Source organism: Rana temporaria, chromosome 12 (genome assembly GCF_905171775.1).
Source record: "Rana temporaria chromosome 12, aRanTem1.1, whole genome shotgun sequence".
Taxonomy (NCBI): Eukaryota; Metazoa; Chordata; class Amphibia; order Anura; family Ranidae; genus Rana; species Rana temporaria.
This window is the reverse complement of record NC_053500.1, coordinates 32,643,463-32,662,642: the sequence shown is the minus strand read 5'-3', so window position 1 is coordinate 32,662,642 and position 19,180 is coordinate 32,643,463. Positions and strand designations below refer to the sequence as shown.

Sequence of the window (19,180 nt, the reverse complement as noted above, 5' to 3'; positions counted from 1 at the left end):
TGGGGCCTATGGTTCTACAAGGGATCCCAAGCTGTCCGTCCAAGTGGAGGAAGCTTCTTGGCGAAGTAAACCGAGGGAGGACCTGCCCTGGAGGAGGCAAGCTGATGTCTCGGGATAGGCCTGGTGACCTTGTTAAGGAAAAGGGATCCACTACGCAAATTGTCTTACAGTCCGCCGGATTGGCTTAAAGGCTCTTTCGCTGTAAGGCAGGAAGTTCGGGACTTAAATCCTGTGGCAGAGGATTCCTGACTATCCATCCTTTTGTTCTAAGACGGTCTGTCGCAGAGACTGTTTCCATATTGTCCGTGCATCATTTCGGCTGCTAGGCCATTTGAGAGGGGTCTATCCGAGTGAGCAATACCCACTCAGGAGTGAGTGGTGAATACTGGAACTTTGAATACTTTTTGTGCAATCTGTACCACGTACCTGAACCTTCCCCTTCTCTCTATACTCTCTACTTCCTTCACAAGTTTATGCAGCAAAAAATAAAGCCTACAGTTGAAGGTTTTACATCTGTGGTCATTGCAATTTCTACAGACTTCCTCCCCTGGACAACGAACTTGGAGGTAACGTGCAAAACCCGAAATCTAAACCAGCAGCTCCTACAGGGGTAGTGCTACACTTCATTTACCGTTTTTTTTTTCACACCTGCCTAAAACTTTAACACAGTAGTGTATATTTTTGTTTTTAGGTTTAGCTATGCTTTTAAAAACTAGTATTGTCTGGTATTGAGCCAGACTGTAGACTGTGCTTCTGAACAGTAGTAAGTACCTTTCCTCCTCCAGAATAGTGTATTGAGAGGGTTAACAGATCCTGCACATAGAAGAGCTAAGGATCCTATAACCTGTCATGGTTTCTAGTTTCATTCAATACACCTTGCCATTCTGTCATCCTCCACCTCTCAAACAACAACAGCGTACCACATGCAATTAATATGCTGGGTCCCCCTGTTTTCGTGCTTGTCAGTTTAGAGGGTTGATACGTTTTGTACTCAGAACTCTTGTTTCCGCACAGTATAAACCCCCCTCCTCCACACACCATCTACCAACCGATTTTGAAACCTAACTTCCTTTTTTGCATTTTGTGGTTTTTGTATCTTAGCAAGTTTGCAGCTAATGTCCATTGCAAGGTCAGCTGCGAAACACACTTTCCGCTGCAAGCGGACGAGAAGTGAATCGGGGAACTGCAGAGTAAGTCATCAAGGAGAAACTCATCTCAAAGGTAAAAAGGAGAAGGGACGGTTGGAGACGTCTGTTCTGCCACTGCTAAATCGTTTTATTTCAGACCTGCAAATGATATATGGCCACACCTTCCTTTCTTGCGTGCACCCCGTGGCTTTTGCGGTAGCGTGTGATGTTGAGATCTCCAAGACGTAATCGGAAGTTGGGCGTGTTCCTATCAAACTTTACTGATACATTGCTCTGATTCGATAGTCTGCTGTTTTTTTGTGTTTCCCTCTCTGTCTTACGTTCTACATTAAAGCGTTAAGCCTGGATTTAGGACCGTGGAAACGAGGAGCTGCCTGGATCATGGGGAATGCAGCGGGGACCCTGGAGATGTTCCAGGCCCGTGATTCAAAGACACAACCGCCAACAGGGACTACCCCACCAAAGCCGAAAGATGGCTCCACTTCCAAAGTTCCAAGACCAAGTTCGGGAGAGCTGGAGGAGAGATTCAACGTAGTGCTGGTAAGGACATGCTTCAATGGGTGGGGGGGGGGGGGGGGCAACAAACCATGCAACTGCCACTGAAGCCCCTATATGACTTGGCTATGGATTGGTTATCCAGGCAGAAATGGGAAAATTTAAGGCATTTTGATTTTTATCTAGTTCAGGCTGTTGAGGAGTGGGATTGTCTTTGAAGATGAAGTCTAGAGACGTAAATGATGATTTTGTTGTATGACTTCATTATACAGTTCTCCCAATTATATATGAAGTAATACATTGATTCTGCAAGTGTTATAACGGAAACTACCATGTAGTTCTGCCTATGCTATAGGCTCAGTTGACAAGGATATCGCAAAGATAAAGATCTTTTTTTTGGCCATGTGACTAACTTTCAAATCTTATTGGACGAAGCTAAAAAAAAAAAGTGTAACTTTTTTAACAAAACAAACCAAAGATCGTCCTCATGCTTCGTGATGTGTTGTAATTAGAATCGTACATGGGGAAAGATCAGAATACATGCATTAGTCACACGGGAAACAATTAGCCATGCCGTATACATTTTACTATGTAAGTGTACAAAATGGGGCCGTTACACCTTCTATTTAGACTTTGTGGCTTTAAGAATTGCACAGATAACCATTCAGAGCCTCTAGAAAAGGAAAATGCAGTATGTCCCAAGGCTTTCTTTTCGTCATTAAAAAAAATCGCACTTTTCTGTGAATCAATGGGGCATTAACAAATAACAGGTTTTAAGTAAAAAAAAAAGATCTTTAGAATGAAATCATTCTTGACATGAGTAAAATAAGCTCCTTTCTGAGCTTCATACCAGTAAGGGACTGAGCAATCTTTGTTTACTAAGTACATTATGTGTGTTTGATCCCATTAGGGGCTGCACAGAGTGGCTCAGATTCACGTAGATAGGTGTAAATATAAGCGGGCGTATCGTAGCTACGATACGCCGCCGCAACTTAGAGGGGCAAGTGCTGTATTCACAAAGCACTTGCGTCTAAAGTTACGGCGGCGTAGCGTAAATGTGCCGGCGTAAGCGCGGCTAAATCAAATGAGGAACAGGGGGGCGTGTTTTATGTAAACTAAGCATGACCCCACGTAAATGACGCTTTTTTCGAACGGCGCATTGTCCGCGCATGCTAAGTATCACGTCGAATTTTCTAATTAAATTACGCCCACTCAATGCCTAGACGACGTGAACGTAACTTACGCAAAGCCCTATTCGCGAACGTTTTACGTAAACGGCGGAAAATTTGACGCTGTCACGACGTCCATACTTAACATTGCGTACGCCTTTACTATAGCAGGGGTAACTTTACACCAGTCCGACGCCTTACGCATACGACGCATATAGATACGCCGGGCGCACGTACGTTCGTGAATCGGCATATCTACCTAATTTGCATATTATGCGCGTAAATCGCCACCTAGCGGCCAGCGTAAATATGCAACTAAGATACGACGGCGTAAGAGACTTACGTCAGTCGTATCGAAGCAAAAATCCGGCGTATCTTGCTTTCTGGATACAGAAAAAAGATACGCCGGCGCATCCTAGAAGTTACGCAGCGTATCAATAGATACGCCGACGTAACTTCTTTGTGGATCTGGCCCAGTATGTCTGAGACTGCAAGGGCCTACCAAGGCCAACCATAAATCGCTATCTTTATTATTTTTTTCATTAAAGGATACATTCACCTTTCAAAATAAATAAATGCACACATAGGTGTGCACAGCTTATTGCATTAGGGTGTGCACAGCTTATGTATTAAAACATAGATGGTGTAAGTAGAGCAGTGGATGTCAGTAGGTCAGAGGTTGGTGTCCAGTAGGGCATTGGACGATGTAAGTATTTTTTTTATTTTTTATTATCTTACATTTTTTTTATTTATTTTTTAGGAGCCCCCTTGGGGGCTTTGGTGAAATATCAACAGGAGGAATCTACATCCGCACAGGGTGATTAGGGTGTGCTTGGGCACATCCGGCACACCCTCTGCGCACGCCTATGAATGTACATATTTTTGCAGGTAAAAATATGTGCATTTATCTAAAAAAAAAAAAAAAAAATATATATATATATATATATATATATATATATATATATATATATAATATTATAAAATTATAATTTTTTTTTACTGGAGTCTGCAGAGTATTGCACCTGCTATCAGCAGATCAGGCTCTTTTACAGTCTTCCTCTAGCTTTGTGCCCATTTCCCCATAGAGGCTTTCAGTTCCAAAGCTAGAGGAAGAATGAATGCACTAAAAGCATGTTCAGCAGCGTGCTTCCAGCCCATTCGAACTACAAGTCCATCCGCCATGGTGGCAGACGGTAATTCATCCACAGATCCCTGTAAATGAACGATGCTCCCTACACCCGCTGTCACTTTTGGAAAACAGGGTGACTGTGCAGGGCTCCACCCACACAGCCGCCCTGTTTTCAAAAAGTGACAGCGGGTGTCGGGAGCCAATCTCCCATCCGCTGTCGGAGAGCTGGGAGCATTGGAGGCGGGTGCATAGGAGCATGTTACACCCTAAATATGGGTGTAATGTTCTCCTAAAGGTGAACCTATCCTTTTAGCATAAACATAACTAAAGCTGCCCATAGAATAATCTTCTTTTTCTTTATTTTTTTTTATTTTTTTTATTTCTTGTTCAGCCAGCAGGACGAACAAAATAAAAAATCATGTCCACATAAGCAAGGTGGATGGAGGAATCCTCCTTGCTGTGGCATTGTATTTATATAACGGGATACCTCTGCTTTCAGAATACACGGATCAGCAGCATTTTTTTTTCCCCTTTGGATCCATCTAGGGCCAACTTAACCAATTCCCCTTGCCGGAACATTGTGTTCTGACAGCGGCTTCCAACTTTGCATTGTGGGTGTGGTGTGTTGGAAAAAGTACTGCATTTCATGCCATGAATAAATAGAAAAGCGTGTAAAAGTTGCCTGAACTTCATCGGTGCGTACAAAGCTTTGAGGAACAGTCCATCAAAATGGATTTCTTAATTTTAGGTAGCGCAAAACCAACTGACAGGTCCCTGTACCTCTCAGTGACTCTGCTGCAATGGCGGAGCGTCCATTAAGGTCGCAGAAGCGCCGCCCCCTCTCTCCTGTACTGCTCTAATCACAATAGATTCATGCAATGCATGAATCTATCTATGGTCGCTGCTGTCGCCCCCTATTCAGGTGTCCGGACCTTTGCCGGGCATCTGAATTAAAAAAGCGGGGGTGGTTTTTGGAAGCCCCTGATTAGGCGCCCAAAAATGTAAACAGCGGGCGTTCGCTGTTCACTCATCTGTGTGTTAGCAAAGCGAAGGAATTTGCTTTTCTAAAACTGAATCCGCTTCTCGGCCATTCAGGTTGCTGGGTCTGTTACCGGTCATCTGATTGGCTAAAACGACAGGCATTGTGATTGGACGCCTGAGAGAGGACAAAATAAGACATGGAGGTCGTGCAGGAGACTGCTGCTGACCCACTCCAAGGCGGGTAAGTGCAGGCAGCATCTGATGGGGCACAGTAGTGGCAATTGATGGGCACACTGGCAGCATCTGATGGGGCACAGTAGCGGCAATTGATGGGCACAATGGCAGCATCTGATGGGGCACAGTAGCGGCAATTGATGGGCACATTGGTAGCATCTGATGGGGCACAGCAGCTGCAAATGATGGGCACACTGGCAGCATCTGATGGGGCACACTGGCGGCATTTGATGGGGCACACTGGCGGCATTTGATGGGGCACACTGGCGGCATTTGATGGGGCACACTGGCGGCATTTGATGGGGCACACTGGCGGCATTTGATGGGGCACAGTGTCAGCAATTGATGGGGCACAGTGTCAGCAATTGATGGGGCACAGTGTCAGCAATTGATGGGGCACAGTGTCAGCAATTGATGGGGCACAGTGTCAGCGATTGATGGGGTACAGTGAATGCCTTTGATGGGCACAGTGGCTGCCTTTGATGGGCACAGTGGCCGCAATTGATGTTGTTTTTTTTTTTTCTTTTTTGCACCCCCCAAAAAATTTTGAGCACCAGCCGCCGCTGCTCTGTTGGTAAGATCTAAATTTGTCTGCACACCTACTGTACCCTTTAGGAGGGGATATCACACTCCTTGATGGGTATTATATTACGAAGGAGGTGGGCAGAAGTACATAACATTTTGAGTGGACAGGAACAGAGTCCAGAATTATAGCAAAAAAAAAAATCTCACTGTATTCAAGACTCATTATTTTTATTTTCTAGTACAGCTCGATTTTTATGTTCATATAGATATGCTTTTACCAATGTGCTAGCTGGAACAATGATGACAAATGAAAGTGAACCTTCGGTTTCAGTGATGTGGGGGGAGGGAGGACAATCCCATGTAGTTTAGTTTTATACTTTGCAAGGAATATAGCGAACAGTACTGTAATTCCTTGCAGATCTTCTTATTGACCAATCCAAATCACTTGTTGATCCTTTTTTCCAAATGAGTGATCGATGGGGAGGGTCTTATGATGGTCACATGATCGGCTCTAGTGTAATGAGGAACATTCCGGGTACCCCTTTAAATGTCGAAGATTAAAGATTACCTGAGCTATGACACAAGGCCCTTGTGGGGTGAAACGCGTTGGCATTTTTTTTTTGCTGGTTTGCACACCCCTTTTGTAAAAGACAATAAAGATAGCGGTTTCCTGCTGAGTCAACGACTTGCCAGCTCATCTATTTTCCGGTAAAGGATTTTAGCTAAGAATTTACATGCAACAGTCACTTAAGTGAGTGACGCCAAAACCTTAGACTGGTTGTACAATCTATCTGCCTAAACACTGGCACGTGCACGCCCCAGTCAATGGTCGATCTGATGCTGGATAGAGATTTTACAACCAGATTGTAATGCCTTTAACCACTTCAGCTCCTGATCAGAGCATTTTTTGCGATTCTGTACTGCGTCGTTTTAGCTGACAATTGCGCAGTCATGCGAAGTTGTAACAAAACAAAATTGACGTCCTTTTATTTTTCCCACAAATAAAGCTTTCTTTTGGTGGTGATTGATCACCTCTGCGGTTTTTATTTGTTGCGCTATAAACAAAAGAAGAGCGACAATTTTGAAATAAAAGCAATATTTTTTTATTTTTTTATATAATAAATATCCCCCAAAAATATATTAAAAAAAATAATTTCTTCCACAGTTTAGGCCGATACGTATTCTTCTACATATTTTTGATTTAAAAAATCGCAATAAGTGTATATTGAATGGTTTGCGCACATGTTATAGCATCTAGGGGATAGATTTATGGCATTTTTATTATTTATTTTTTTACTAGTAATGGCGGAGATCTGCAATTTTTTTTGGGACTGCGACATTATGGCAGACGCATCGCACACTTTTGACACTATTTTTGGGACCAGTGACATTTATACAGCGATCAGAGCTACAAATAGCCACTGATTACTGTATAAATGACACTGGCAAAGAAGGGGTTAAACACCAGGGGGCAATCAAGGGGTTAAGTGTTTCCTAGGGAGAGATTCTAACTGTGGGGGCGGAGGGGGTGGGCTCACTGCAACATGACAGATTACTGCTCCCGATGACGGGGAGCAGTAGATTCCTGTCATGTTGCTAGGCAGAACAGGGAAATGTTTACATAGGCATCTCCCCGTTCTGCCTCTCCGTGTCACGATCGCAGGCCGCCGGCGAACATCGAGTATGTGGGACCCGCGGGCACACTAGGCGGCAAATTCAAAGGGACGTACAGGTACGCCCATTTGCCTGCCCGTGCCATTCTGCCGATGTAAATCGGCAAGTGGTTAAAGCAGTAGTAAATCGCCATTTGTTTTGTGTCTTTTTTTTTTCATTTATTTTTTAAACCTGAAAGGCAAAGTCATAATGTGCTAGTATGGATCGCATACTAGCACATTATATGAAACTTGCCTTAAAATGAAGCCCTCTAGCGGTGCGCTGTCGCCACTGACAGGGCTTACACCCTCACCTGGTCTTCCTTCCAGGTTAGCGGCTCCGGTCCTTTGATCGGACGATGACGTCACTCCCACACAAGTGCACAGGAGCCACTATTCATGGCACAGGGCTCTGAAGGTACGTCATGGTATGCCAGTGACGTCTCCAGCCGTTTATATTTATTGTACCCATAGGTAAGCCCTACTATAGGCTTACCTATAGATAAAAATCGTCCACTGGAGTTTACTTCCACTAAAGCTGAACTCCAGCGATTTTATATATTTTGTATACTTAACTGGGTCTGCTTGGCTACCCGATCGGTTGTAAATCGCTGTATCAGCCCGAGGAGCTGCCCTTCTGCATAGTACCCTCGGGGTGGTTGCTTGTTTGGCACAGCTGCCATTCAGAGAACTCCTTGTGTTTTCTCAATGAATGCAAAGCATTCTCTGACTGGACTAGGTTCAGAGGAGGGGTGGGGATATAATTTCCATTTAGTCCGATCAGGGAACACTTTGCACTCCTTGAGGAAAAATGCAAGGCGGTCTCAGAATGGCAGCCATGTGGTTAGTGCAGAGGGGCATCCACTTGGCACAGTGCCCAGAAGTCTGGGGCTGTCTCTGCAGTTGCTGGGACTACTACAGTATTTTACAGATTCCAGAGACTGACTGGGTGTCACTTCATCCCATGCTCACCTCCAGGACTTCTCCAGAGCCTCTCCTATCCTCTGGAATGTTCTACCCCAATCTGTCAGACTTTCTCCTACTTCGTCCATTTTTAGACGATCCCTGAAAATTCATCCCTTCAGCTAAGCCTATCTGACCCCCACGTAACAACTGTACTTTTATTTACTTCATCAGCACGGTTCTGGTGAAAGCTGCCCCAGGAGAGATTATTATGAAGTGTCTCCAGAACAGGAATTGAAGGGAAGTCTCCCAATGAGAAACAACAAAAACCTAACTAAACCATTAATTTTTTTTTCCTACATACGTAAAGGGACTGAGGCTATCAAGCTTGAGTGTTCAATCACGTGATAACAAATATATATATTTTTTTTTTATCCCTCCAACGTGATTGGGTACACAGGCCCACTATGATGTATTAAATACAGACTTTTTATATGTAATTTTTTGTATGCTCTTTGGGGATTGCATCGCCACATGGACCACTTAATCATGTGGGTTTAATGTAGACATTCTAGTATAATCTAAATGCAGTTGCCTTTTTGTTAACAGGTTGCCCCCCTCAGTGTGTTTAGGGGAGTTTAATTTGTTTCAAATGGCTTTCATTTTATTTTAAATACATCAATGTTTACTGTCCAGTATGGCCTCATGTGCCTGGCGCTGTACATAGAGGAAGTGGTTATTGCATCACTTCAAGAAATCTGCCTATCAGTTGACCAGCGTGATATCACCCAAGCATGAGTCATTAAGGATTTCATGACTTTCTGATGTCAGTGCAACTTAAAGCTCATCTACAGCCCCTTCCCAACCCCCAGCTCACTATAATAAGTTGCTAGGACTAATTTTTACTAAATAAAATCCATGGTTGAGCCAGGTCCCGACTCTACCATCTTCTACTACTACTACTATCTTTGAGGAAGGTCCTCCATTGGGTGTCCACGTTGCTGCTTATCCCTTACGTTACATAGGGTGACCACGTGTCCCGGATTGCCCGGGACAGTCCTGCATTTTGTAGGTCTGTCCCGGCTGCATTCATTCCAGGACAATACAGTGTCCCGGAATGAAACTGACACAGCCACCCTCCTGGGCCAATCTGATGCCCCCAAAAAAGGCCCCCACATCACCGCTTTACTCACTGACAGTACTTGTCCTGTCCGGGAATGCCTCGAGGAGCACAATCCCGCCCCCTGCTTGTGATTGGAGAAATCAGAAATCCCGCCTCTTGTGTCCAATCACTGTGCTGTGATTCGTTACAGCACAAGCTGATTTTTGGGAAGGGAGGGTGTCCCTGAATGGTAGTTTGGAAATGTGGTCACCCTACTTACGTAGGCATCTTGCCTTAAACCAGTTGCTGATGGATGCTGCGCATTTTTACCAACCAGGTGCAACCATGATGAAGGGGCATGTTATGTCCCCCAAACTGCGTTGGCTTTGTAATAAAACCTTTTATCCTATTTTAGAATAAATTTGTGTCTGGGCGGTCAAACTTCCAGTGTGGCACTTCAGTCTTAGAACCTTTTCTGTTACAAAGGAGTAAGGGGCAGATTCACAGAAGAAGTACGCCGGCGTATCTACTGATACACCGGCGTACTTTCAAATTTTCTGCGTCGTATCTTTAGTTTGAATCCTCAAACCAAGATACGACGGCTTCTGGCTTCGATCCGACAGGCGTACGGCTTTGTACGCCTTCGGATCATAGGTGCAATACTTCGGCGCCCGCTGGGTGGAGTTCGCGTTGTTTTCCGCATCGGGTATGCAAATTGGCTTTTTCCGGCGATCTACGAAGGTACGCGCAGCCGTCGCATTCTCTTACGTCGTCGCTAGTCGGCTTTTCCCGGCGTATAGTTAAAGCTGCTATTATGTGGCGTATAGATAGACTTGCCATGTTAAAGTATGGCCGTCGTTCCCGCGTCGAATTTTACATTTTTTTTTTTTTGCGTAAGTCGTCCGTGAATAGGAAAGGACGTAACTCATGTCGAAGTTCAAAACATGACGTCGGTGCGACGTCATTTCGCGCAAAGCACGGCGGGAAATTTCAAAATGGAGCATGCGCAGTACGTTCGGCGCGGGAACGCGCCTAATTTAAATGATCCACGCCCCCTACCCGGATCATTTGAATTAGGCGGGCTTGCGCCGGAGGGATTTACGCTACGCCGCCGCAACTTTACAGGCAAGTGCTTTGTGAATCAAGCACTTGCCCGTAAAACTTGCGGCGGCGTAACGTAAATGCAATACGTTACGCCACCGCAGATCTACCTGAATCTGGCCCTAAGTGTTTATCCTTTGGAATGGAAAAGCTCCCAACCCAGAATGCAGATACCGGGTCCAAATTTGGTTACAATTCCAGTCTAGGCAATAGGATAATCCTACGGTCCTAGAGCTATTTTTCCATTTCTCATAAGGTTGATCATGACACTGGGAAAGCACACTTGAAGGTTCACCTTGGAGCTTGTATTAACCTTGAGGTTTTGTCCATAGTCATCATTTAACTTGCAAACGCCAGTTTTATGGTGTGGTTTAGAGAATGGATGAATATGCCTTGGTCCATTTTTTTTTTTCTCTTAGGATTTTGTACTGTAAAGTATTTGGCAAAATCTACAAGACATTCAACTAAACTTCACGTTTTATGCACCATTTTCACAGAGTTGTGACTACACATAATGTAATAGTTTTGTTATTTTCAGTACTTCTGAAATGCATAGATTGCCAGTGCTCTGCAGAGTACATACGCAACCATGTCCAGCCCCGCCCTTGAGGAACTTAACTTCCAGTCTAATGTCCAAAGCGAAGTATTATGTACACCTGCACACTCTTGCCATTCTTATGATTGGCCAGTTCACTTACCAGTATGTTTTTTTTGATTGTGGTAGGAGATCCGAGTTAAAGCACAAAGTAGATCAGGGATATGCAATTAGCGGACCTCCAGTTGTTACAAAACTGCAAGTCCCATCATGCCTCTGCCTCTGGGTGTCATGCTTGTGGCTTTCAGAGTCTTGCTATGCCTCATGGGACTTGTAGTTTTGCAATAGTTGGAGGTCCGCTAATTGCATATCCCCGCTGTAGATCATGACTCTGGTGGGGATTGACCCAAGAACTTTAAGGCCCCTTTCACAAAGGACCGCTCCAAAAGTTCTGCTAGCTGCATTTTTGGAGCGATGAAGGAGCGGGGTATTTACTGCTCCTCCACCGCTCCTTCCCATTGAAAGCAATGGGAAACAGCAGTAATACCGCTGACAACGCTAGCGGCCGAATATCGCAGTAAAAACTGGGGTATATCGCCGCTATACCGTCAGCGCACCTCCTGCGCCCAGTGTGAAAAGGGCCTAAGGTTACAGCTTCTTGCTATAAGCGACACACAGTACTCCACCATAATGTAAAAATAAGTTGTAAGGTGCTGCCTGTGGCACAGGTTAACAGAAGACAATCCTCTAGTTCAGGGGTCTCCAAACTTTTCAAGAAAAGGGCCAGTTTATTGTCCTTCAGACTTTAGGAGGACAATAAATATGGCCTCAGGATTGGTGGTCAATAGGCAGAGTGGTGCCCCCATTAGTAGGAGGAATAGTATCCCATCATTTGTAGCAGTGGAAGAAAGAGTGCCCCGTTGTTGGTGTCAATGTGAGGAATAGTGCCTCATATCAGTGGAAGCAATAGTGCCACAAGGGCCGGATAGACGCAAGCAAAGGGCCACATCTGGCCCTCGGACCGCAGTTTGGAGACCCCTGCTCTAGTTGCATTAATCGTGATTCATAAACTTGGCTGCAGTATAGATCGCTAGCTTGATAGGTTTGTTTTGATGTTCGGTATTATGCCATATCCTCAGTAGACCTTGGGTGTGTCTGTCGTTTTTTTACCAGACATACAGAAGTCTCTCAGCTGTCTGTGATGTCACCGCAGTCTGCTGTTGATCACAACTGTCCCAGCTGTGAGCACCAAATAACACATCTGTGGGTCTCAAATATGTGTCACTTTATAAGGGTGTGTTAAACTTCTTATATTTATTTTTTATATTCTCAGTTGGAATAAGAATGCCATTAAAATGTGTCCAGCGAATCAAGGTGAACTTGGAACCATTGCAGCTCCATTATTTTACTGTGACTAAATTGGGCATCATGTGCCTTACATAGGGCCTGTATTGCCTGGGCACAAATCCATGATTGCGCCTTTTATACAGGCTCTACCTAAACTGTCTGCACCAGGGGTCAAGTCCTGGGGAAAAAAGTGTGGGAACTCCCACCCAAGATCCACTCCCCCACTAAAAAAAAAATTATACGCTCATATGCATAATTACTAAACCGCATGATTTTTTTTTGATCCACTGTACCTTAGTAATCCTTTGTTACTGGCCGCTTCCTGTATATGGATTCATCGGGTAGTGTGCGGGTATTCCGTAACTTCCTCGATGCCTTCCTTTAAGCAAGTTCTTCCTAAATCCTGCGATAACTCTCTGCAGACCTCCGCAATGTCTCCTGGGAACAATGACAAAAGCTCCCAGGAGACATTGCGGCATCGAGGAAGTGACGGAATACCCGCACACTACCCGATGAATCCATATACAGGAAGCGGCCAGTAACATAAAGGATTACTAAGGTTCACCTGCCCCTGACAGTGACTCGAGCTGGGCATCGCCGCTTAGTGAAGGATTGGCTCGGATGGCTCGGCTGCTCTAAGTCCTGCAAAGGGAACTGCGTTCCTGCTGTGAAAAAAGTGCAGGAACTCCGTTCCCACGCGTTCCGGCAGGACTTGAGCCCTGGTCTGCACTCATGCTGTGTCATTGTTGCTGAAATATTTTTTATTGGACACCTAACACAGTAACCTACAGGTACCCTACACATCTCCAGTTTTGCTGTCCACTCTATAAATGGGGTCTGCAGAGGGCAGGCTATAGGGACATGACCCCAAACCTAGAAGGAGGAAGACTCAAGAGTAATGTTAGCAAGTGGTGTGTTACTGGAATAGTGGTGGATACAAGGAACAGACTTTCAACACACAATAGTGAGTCAATCAACAGTAAGTGAACTAAAAGTGTACTTAAAGTGTTCACCTAACACTATCTGTTGTTTGCCAAATACTTTCCCAAGTATTACAATGTCCTTAGAACATTTTGATGCATTGCTCCATTTTTTTTAAATAAGGTTTACTTTTTCTTTCCATATAATTTTAATTGAGATTTGGTACCATCCAAAAAAAAAATGCAATTCTAAGAACCCAGACTCCTCAAATGCACATTTAATGCTTACTTTTTTAGTTGCTCATTTCATTGTCCTCCCCTGACTGTCCTGCAGATGGCAAGACGTACCAAGAGCTGGATGAGTGGCCCTGACCCATGCATGCTCAGCCCGTTCTCTCTCAAGCTCAGTGTTTGAGAGTAAAAGAGCAGACTTCACATGCACAGGTAGAGGACAAACCTCTAAAAATGTCCCGTCATCTCCAGCACAGAGGGCGGGGGGGGGGGGTGCAGTAAAGGTGAACTAACCCTTTAAACCCTAGAGCGAATGTCTCTTGTTTGCTTCATTTTTGGTCTGTTGTGTACAGGCTTTTTTCTCAGAGAATAGTTGCAGGTACTCCGCTCTTCCAAGTCCACCCTTGACTCCACCCCCTATCCACCCCTGAACAACGACCCTTGGCTCCACACCCTACCCACCTCCGAACGACGACCCTTGGCTCCACACCCTGCCCACCTCCGAACGACGACCCTTGGCTCCACACCCTACCCACCTCCGAACGACGACCCTTGGCTCCACACCCTGCCCACCTCCGAACGACGACCCTTGGCTCCACACCCTACCCACCTCCGAACAACGACCCTTGGCTCCACACCCTACCCACCTCCGAACAACGACCCTTGGCTCCACACCCTACTCAAACAGGGGGCCTGGACTGATCCGTGTGACGTCAGCGGAGTCCGGACTTTAGACCGCTCTCTGCTCAAAACGAATTGCACTTCTGTGACCCATAGGAGAAGCCCAGCCAAAGAGCTCAGGCTGGACTTCTTCTTTAATTGAACAGTCTGAAGTTAGAAGCTGATTATCTACCATGCACAGTTGCACCAGATTTTGCACTCTCCCAGTTTTAGTAAATCAATCCGAAGTTGTTGCAGGTATTTCTACCTCTTTCTATTTATTAGCGTAGTATTCTATGCATTAGTGAATAGTATTTGTGTGTTTTTTTGTTCGTTTTTTTTTTTTTTATTCTATTTTTTGCAGTAAGGCAACAAGACAACTCACACTTATATTTAGAACTGTTAGAGCTGTTACTGTAAACACTTTTTTTTATTCAAAATGGAACTAAACTTTCCTATCCTTTATAGCCTTTACAGATCATATTAGCCTCTGATCTACAGTTGCCATGAATGCTGCACATGTGAACACAAGCATTTGTGACACATGTATCACCCATGACATGCCTAGAATGTAACCGTTTTTGGAAACCGTTAATTCAATGTGTTTAGTTACGCTTTAGGTCCCTTTCGCACTTGGGTGTAGCAGAAACGTGGGCAGAAGTGTGCGTCTCTGCCCATGTTTCTGTAAACTTGCTTGCAGCGCCATCATTTCTTAACCTCTTCCATACCGGGCAGTTATACACCCATCCATACCAGGCCTATTCTGGCACTTCTCTCCTACATGTACAAATCATAATTTTTTTGCTAGAAAATTACGCAGAACCCCCAAACATTATATATGTTTTTTTAGCAGACACCCTAGGGAATAAAACGACAGTCATTGAAACCTTTTATCTTGCACGGTATTTGCGCAATAATTTTTCAAACGCCTTTTTTTTGGAAAAAAATTGTTTCATGAATTAAAAAAATTAAAAAACAGTAAAGTTAGCCCAATTTTTTTGTAAAATAGGAAAGATGATGTTACACCGAGTAAATAGATACCTAACATGTCACGCTTTAAAATTGCGCACACTCATGGAATGGCGCCAAACTTCGGTACTTAAAAATCTCCATAGGCAACGATTTGAAAATTTTTACAGGTTACCAGTTTAGATTTACAGAGGAGATCTAGTGCTAGAATTGTTGCTGGCACTCTAACGCACGCGGCGATACCTCACATGTGTGGTTTAAACGGCGTTTACATATGTCGGCGGGACTTGCGTGTGCGTTCGCTTCTGCGCGCAAGCTACCGGGGACAGGGGCGTTAAAAAAATAAATTTTATTTCTTTTTTTTTTTTTTATATATTTATTTCTTTTTTTACACTTTACACTTTTTTTTTTAATTTTTTTTTTTTTTGATCACTTTTATTCCTATTACAAGGAATGTAAACATCCCTTGTAATAGGAATGTGTGTGACAGGTACTCTTTATGGAGAGATGCGGGGTCAATAAGACCCCACATCTCTCCTCCAGGCTGGAAAGCATGAAATCGGTGAAAAAAATTCACCGATCTCTTGCTTGCTGTTGCTTAGCAGCCGCAATCGCGGCTTTGTTTACTTACGGGGACCCGGGCGTGACGTCATCACATCGCGCCCGGGTCCTCCGACGGTCATAGAGATGACTGGTGACCATCTGGTCACCAGTCATCTCTATGCTTCCTGCGCGCGCCGGACGATTCGTTCTCCGGGCCCCCGATGGCACGGGAGAGCCCGGAGAAGCACCGGATGGCGGCGGGAGGGGGGGGATGTCCCCTCCCGCCGCCTGTAAGAACGATCTAGCGGGGGAACCGCCGCTATGATCGTTCTTACGTTGTGCAGAAACGCCGGCAGTTTAGAAGGATATCTGAATGATGCCTCTAGCTGCAGGCATCATTCAGATATCCCCCCCACAAAGCCCAGGACGTCATATGACGTCCACTCAGAACGGCAGAGGTTCTTTGTGGACGTCATTTTACTATGGGCCGGTAGGGAAGTGGTTAAAGCGGATGTCCGCTGAAAAAAAAATATTAAAAGTCAGCAGCTACAAATACTGCAGTTGCTGACTTTTAATATCGGCACACTTGCCTGTCCTGGAGTCCAGCGCCGTCCGCAGCAGAGGACGAGCGATCGCTCGTCACTCTGCTGCCCCCCCGCCATCCTCTGTGAGGCAACCAGGAAGTGAAGCGCTCCGGCTTCACTGCCCGGTTCCCTACGGCGCATGCGCGAGTCGCGCTGCGCCTGCTGATTGGCTCCCGCTGTGCTCTGGGAGCCGAGTGTTCCCAGAACACAACGGGGGGGGGGGTTGGGAGGTGACGTCCTGCCCGCAGTCTACCCGCAGACTGTGTCCGGAAGTGGGTGCAAATACCAGGTATCTGCACCCCCCTCCCCCTTAAAGGTGTCAAATGTGACACCGGAGGAGGGGAGGGATCCGATCAGCGGGAGTTCCACTTTAGGGTGGAGCTCCGCTTTAATGACACCCAAAATGTGGGTAGAAGTCGTGCGTTTTGCCATGCTTTTTCTTCAGGCTAAAACGCATGAAAAACACGCTTGGCTCATGTCCAAAATTTGGAACGTGAGCTTCTTTATGCCCCTTTCACACGGCTGCTTGCTCAGCGGGGGGGTCTCTCCGCTGATCCACGCTGAGCAGATGGATGACAGGTCCGTGTCTACTTCGCTATGCAGCGTGGACATGGACACAGTCCCAATCTCCTCCTATGGGGCAGTCAGACGGAAACGGACCGCCCTGTCCATCTCAATCTGATCCGCCTGATGGATGTGGACAGGATCGTGGACAGGATCGGATAGCGGCGGGTGTGTGTCCACCTGGAAAACTGACATGGGCCCTGATCAGATAGCCCCTGTTAAAGGGGCCTTAGTGCATTTTTGGAGCGGAGGGAGGCCAATGCAAATGAATGGTGCTTCTCCAAAAATGTGCTTAAAAAAACATGCAAAAAAAATTTAAATGCCCCAAAAGTGTGATCAAGCAATATATCTGACTGCCCTCTGGGCTCTGCAGCAATAATATAAATATAAAGCTATATGCTTCCTTATTCAATTGAACCTATGAAAATTTGTGTACAATAAAATCTTGTTTTGAGAGTAACTTGGTTTGAGAGCGTTTTGCAAGACGAGCTAAATTTTTTAAATACATTTTGACTTTATTTACAAGTATCCTGACGTCACAACTGGTATAACGGGGCTGGTTGAGCGGGCTAGATCCTCTCACTCCCTTATAGGGAGTCCCTCTGCCCCGTTGGGCTTCAAAGCGGAGCAGGTAGGGCGGGCTGTGTGGTAGGACCCCCCCACACACCCGCCATTGCCACCCCGGGCATGGAGAAAGGTGGCAGATTGCCTCTGGGGGAGGCCTGCCTACTCCCAACTCCTGCAGTCCGGCTCCTCTCTCGAGTACACGCACAAAATACACTTAAAAAAAAGTATGCTGGTGTTCTGCCAAATAAGTTCCCCACAGTGGATAAGGACCCCCTTGTACTGCGCAGGCGTGGCGCTTGCGCAGTACGAACTCGACTGAGCCTTCGAAAATAGCCGAAGATGTAGAGCTGAGTCAGCTCTACACGGCGCCTGTGCACTGACTATGACACATGCCGCACGCACCCGATGCTAGTGCTCCCCTGCAAGGGGCGGGGGTGATTTTAGCAATAAAGTTCACGTCTTAGCGGGGCATGTTAAAACAAATGAAGGGCGGGTTTTGCACTGTTGATGGTCGGGTTTTGCAATGTGCCCCGTTAAGACGTGTACTTTATTGCTAAAATCACCCCCGCCCCTTGCAGAGTAGCACTAGCATCGGGAGCGTGCGGCATGTGTCATAGTCAGTGCGCAGGCGCCGTGTAGAGCTGACTCTCAGCTCTACATCTTCGGCTATTTTCGGTGGCTCAGTTGAGTTCGTAGTGCGCAAACGCCACGCCTGCGCAGTACTGGGGGAGGGTCCTTATCCACCGGGGGAACATTTCTGTCAGGACACGGCTCCTTCAAGCACTGCTAAACGCTAAAACATTAGCGCTATTTTGTTCAGTGTTTTTACAGCAGTTTTTAGTGTGCACATAGGGCTGAAAAACGCCAAGCCTGAGAAACGCTCCAGCTGGTGGCTGGAAAAAAAATACTGGGGCCATGACTGATGGCTTCAGCCATAACCACTTCAAAGCTGCAATATATATATATAAAATGTATTGTGGTCTTGAAGTGGTAAAGAAGAAATAATTTTTAGGGCTGACCGTGTCTACTTACCCCTTAGTTGGTTTGGTTGACTTGGACTTTTTTTTCTTTTTTTTGACCAATCACTATCTCCATGCATTATAATGAAAGAAAGGAGCAAGTGAACCTGGACAATGGCCTTGGACAATGATCACTTCTATTTCTCCATAATGGAGGTATTAAAGGAAGACTAGCAGACATACTTGTTTTAACACTATTGTGGCTTTTTCCTTTTAATGATTTTATAGAGATCCTTCCTGAATTGTTCATTTCACAGACAAGGGAACTGCGGCTCAGCAATGCAGATGATGATATTCCCAGGTAGGTGGTCAGCCATTGCTTGGCCTGTCAGCAGACACCAGAGATGGAAGGTGAGGGTTAGGTCACACAGAAAATAGTTCATGTATTATTCAGCCTGTCATTCAACTGCTGCTATTAGCTCTTGTATGACTCTGTAGGGCGGGTGCGTGTAGATAGGAGAGGCTCGCCTTGTGCGCTTGAATGCAATCAGCTGTTGGGTTTAAAGGAATTTCCTACTTAATCAAATGAGTACCTGCCCAGCATGTGGATGAATGGCGCCTTGTGAGCGTAATGTGATGCGGTTACCACATTGGGACGCACAAAGCTGTATTCTTAAAGCTGAACTGCAGAAAATACATGATTTGATGTTCTTTAACCCCTTCCATACCGGGCATTTTCACCCCCTTCCTGCCCAGACCAATTTTTAGTTTTCAGCGCTGTTGCACTTTGAATGACAATTGCGCGGTCATGCAACACTGTGCCCAAATGAGATCTTTGTTTATTTTCCCCACAAATAGAGTG

General features: G+C 45.5%; 1 protein-coding gene across 1 annotated transcript in view; it reads left to right on the top strand.

Moving 5' to 3' along the window:
- The first annotated feature begins 1,097 nt into the window (after positions 1-1,097).
- Positions 1,098-19,180, top strand: part of FMNL1 (formin like 1) — an 88,065-nt gene continuing 69,982 nt past the window's right edge. The window contains exon 1 of the mRNA XM_040331525.1: positions 1,098-1,688. Coding sequence (XP_040187459.1) covers positions 1,530-1,688 — 159 coding nt within the window. The 5' untranslated portion in view covers positions 1,098-1,529. The remainder of the gene's footprint in view (positions 1,689-19,180) is intronic.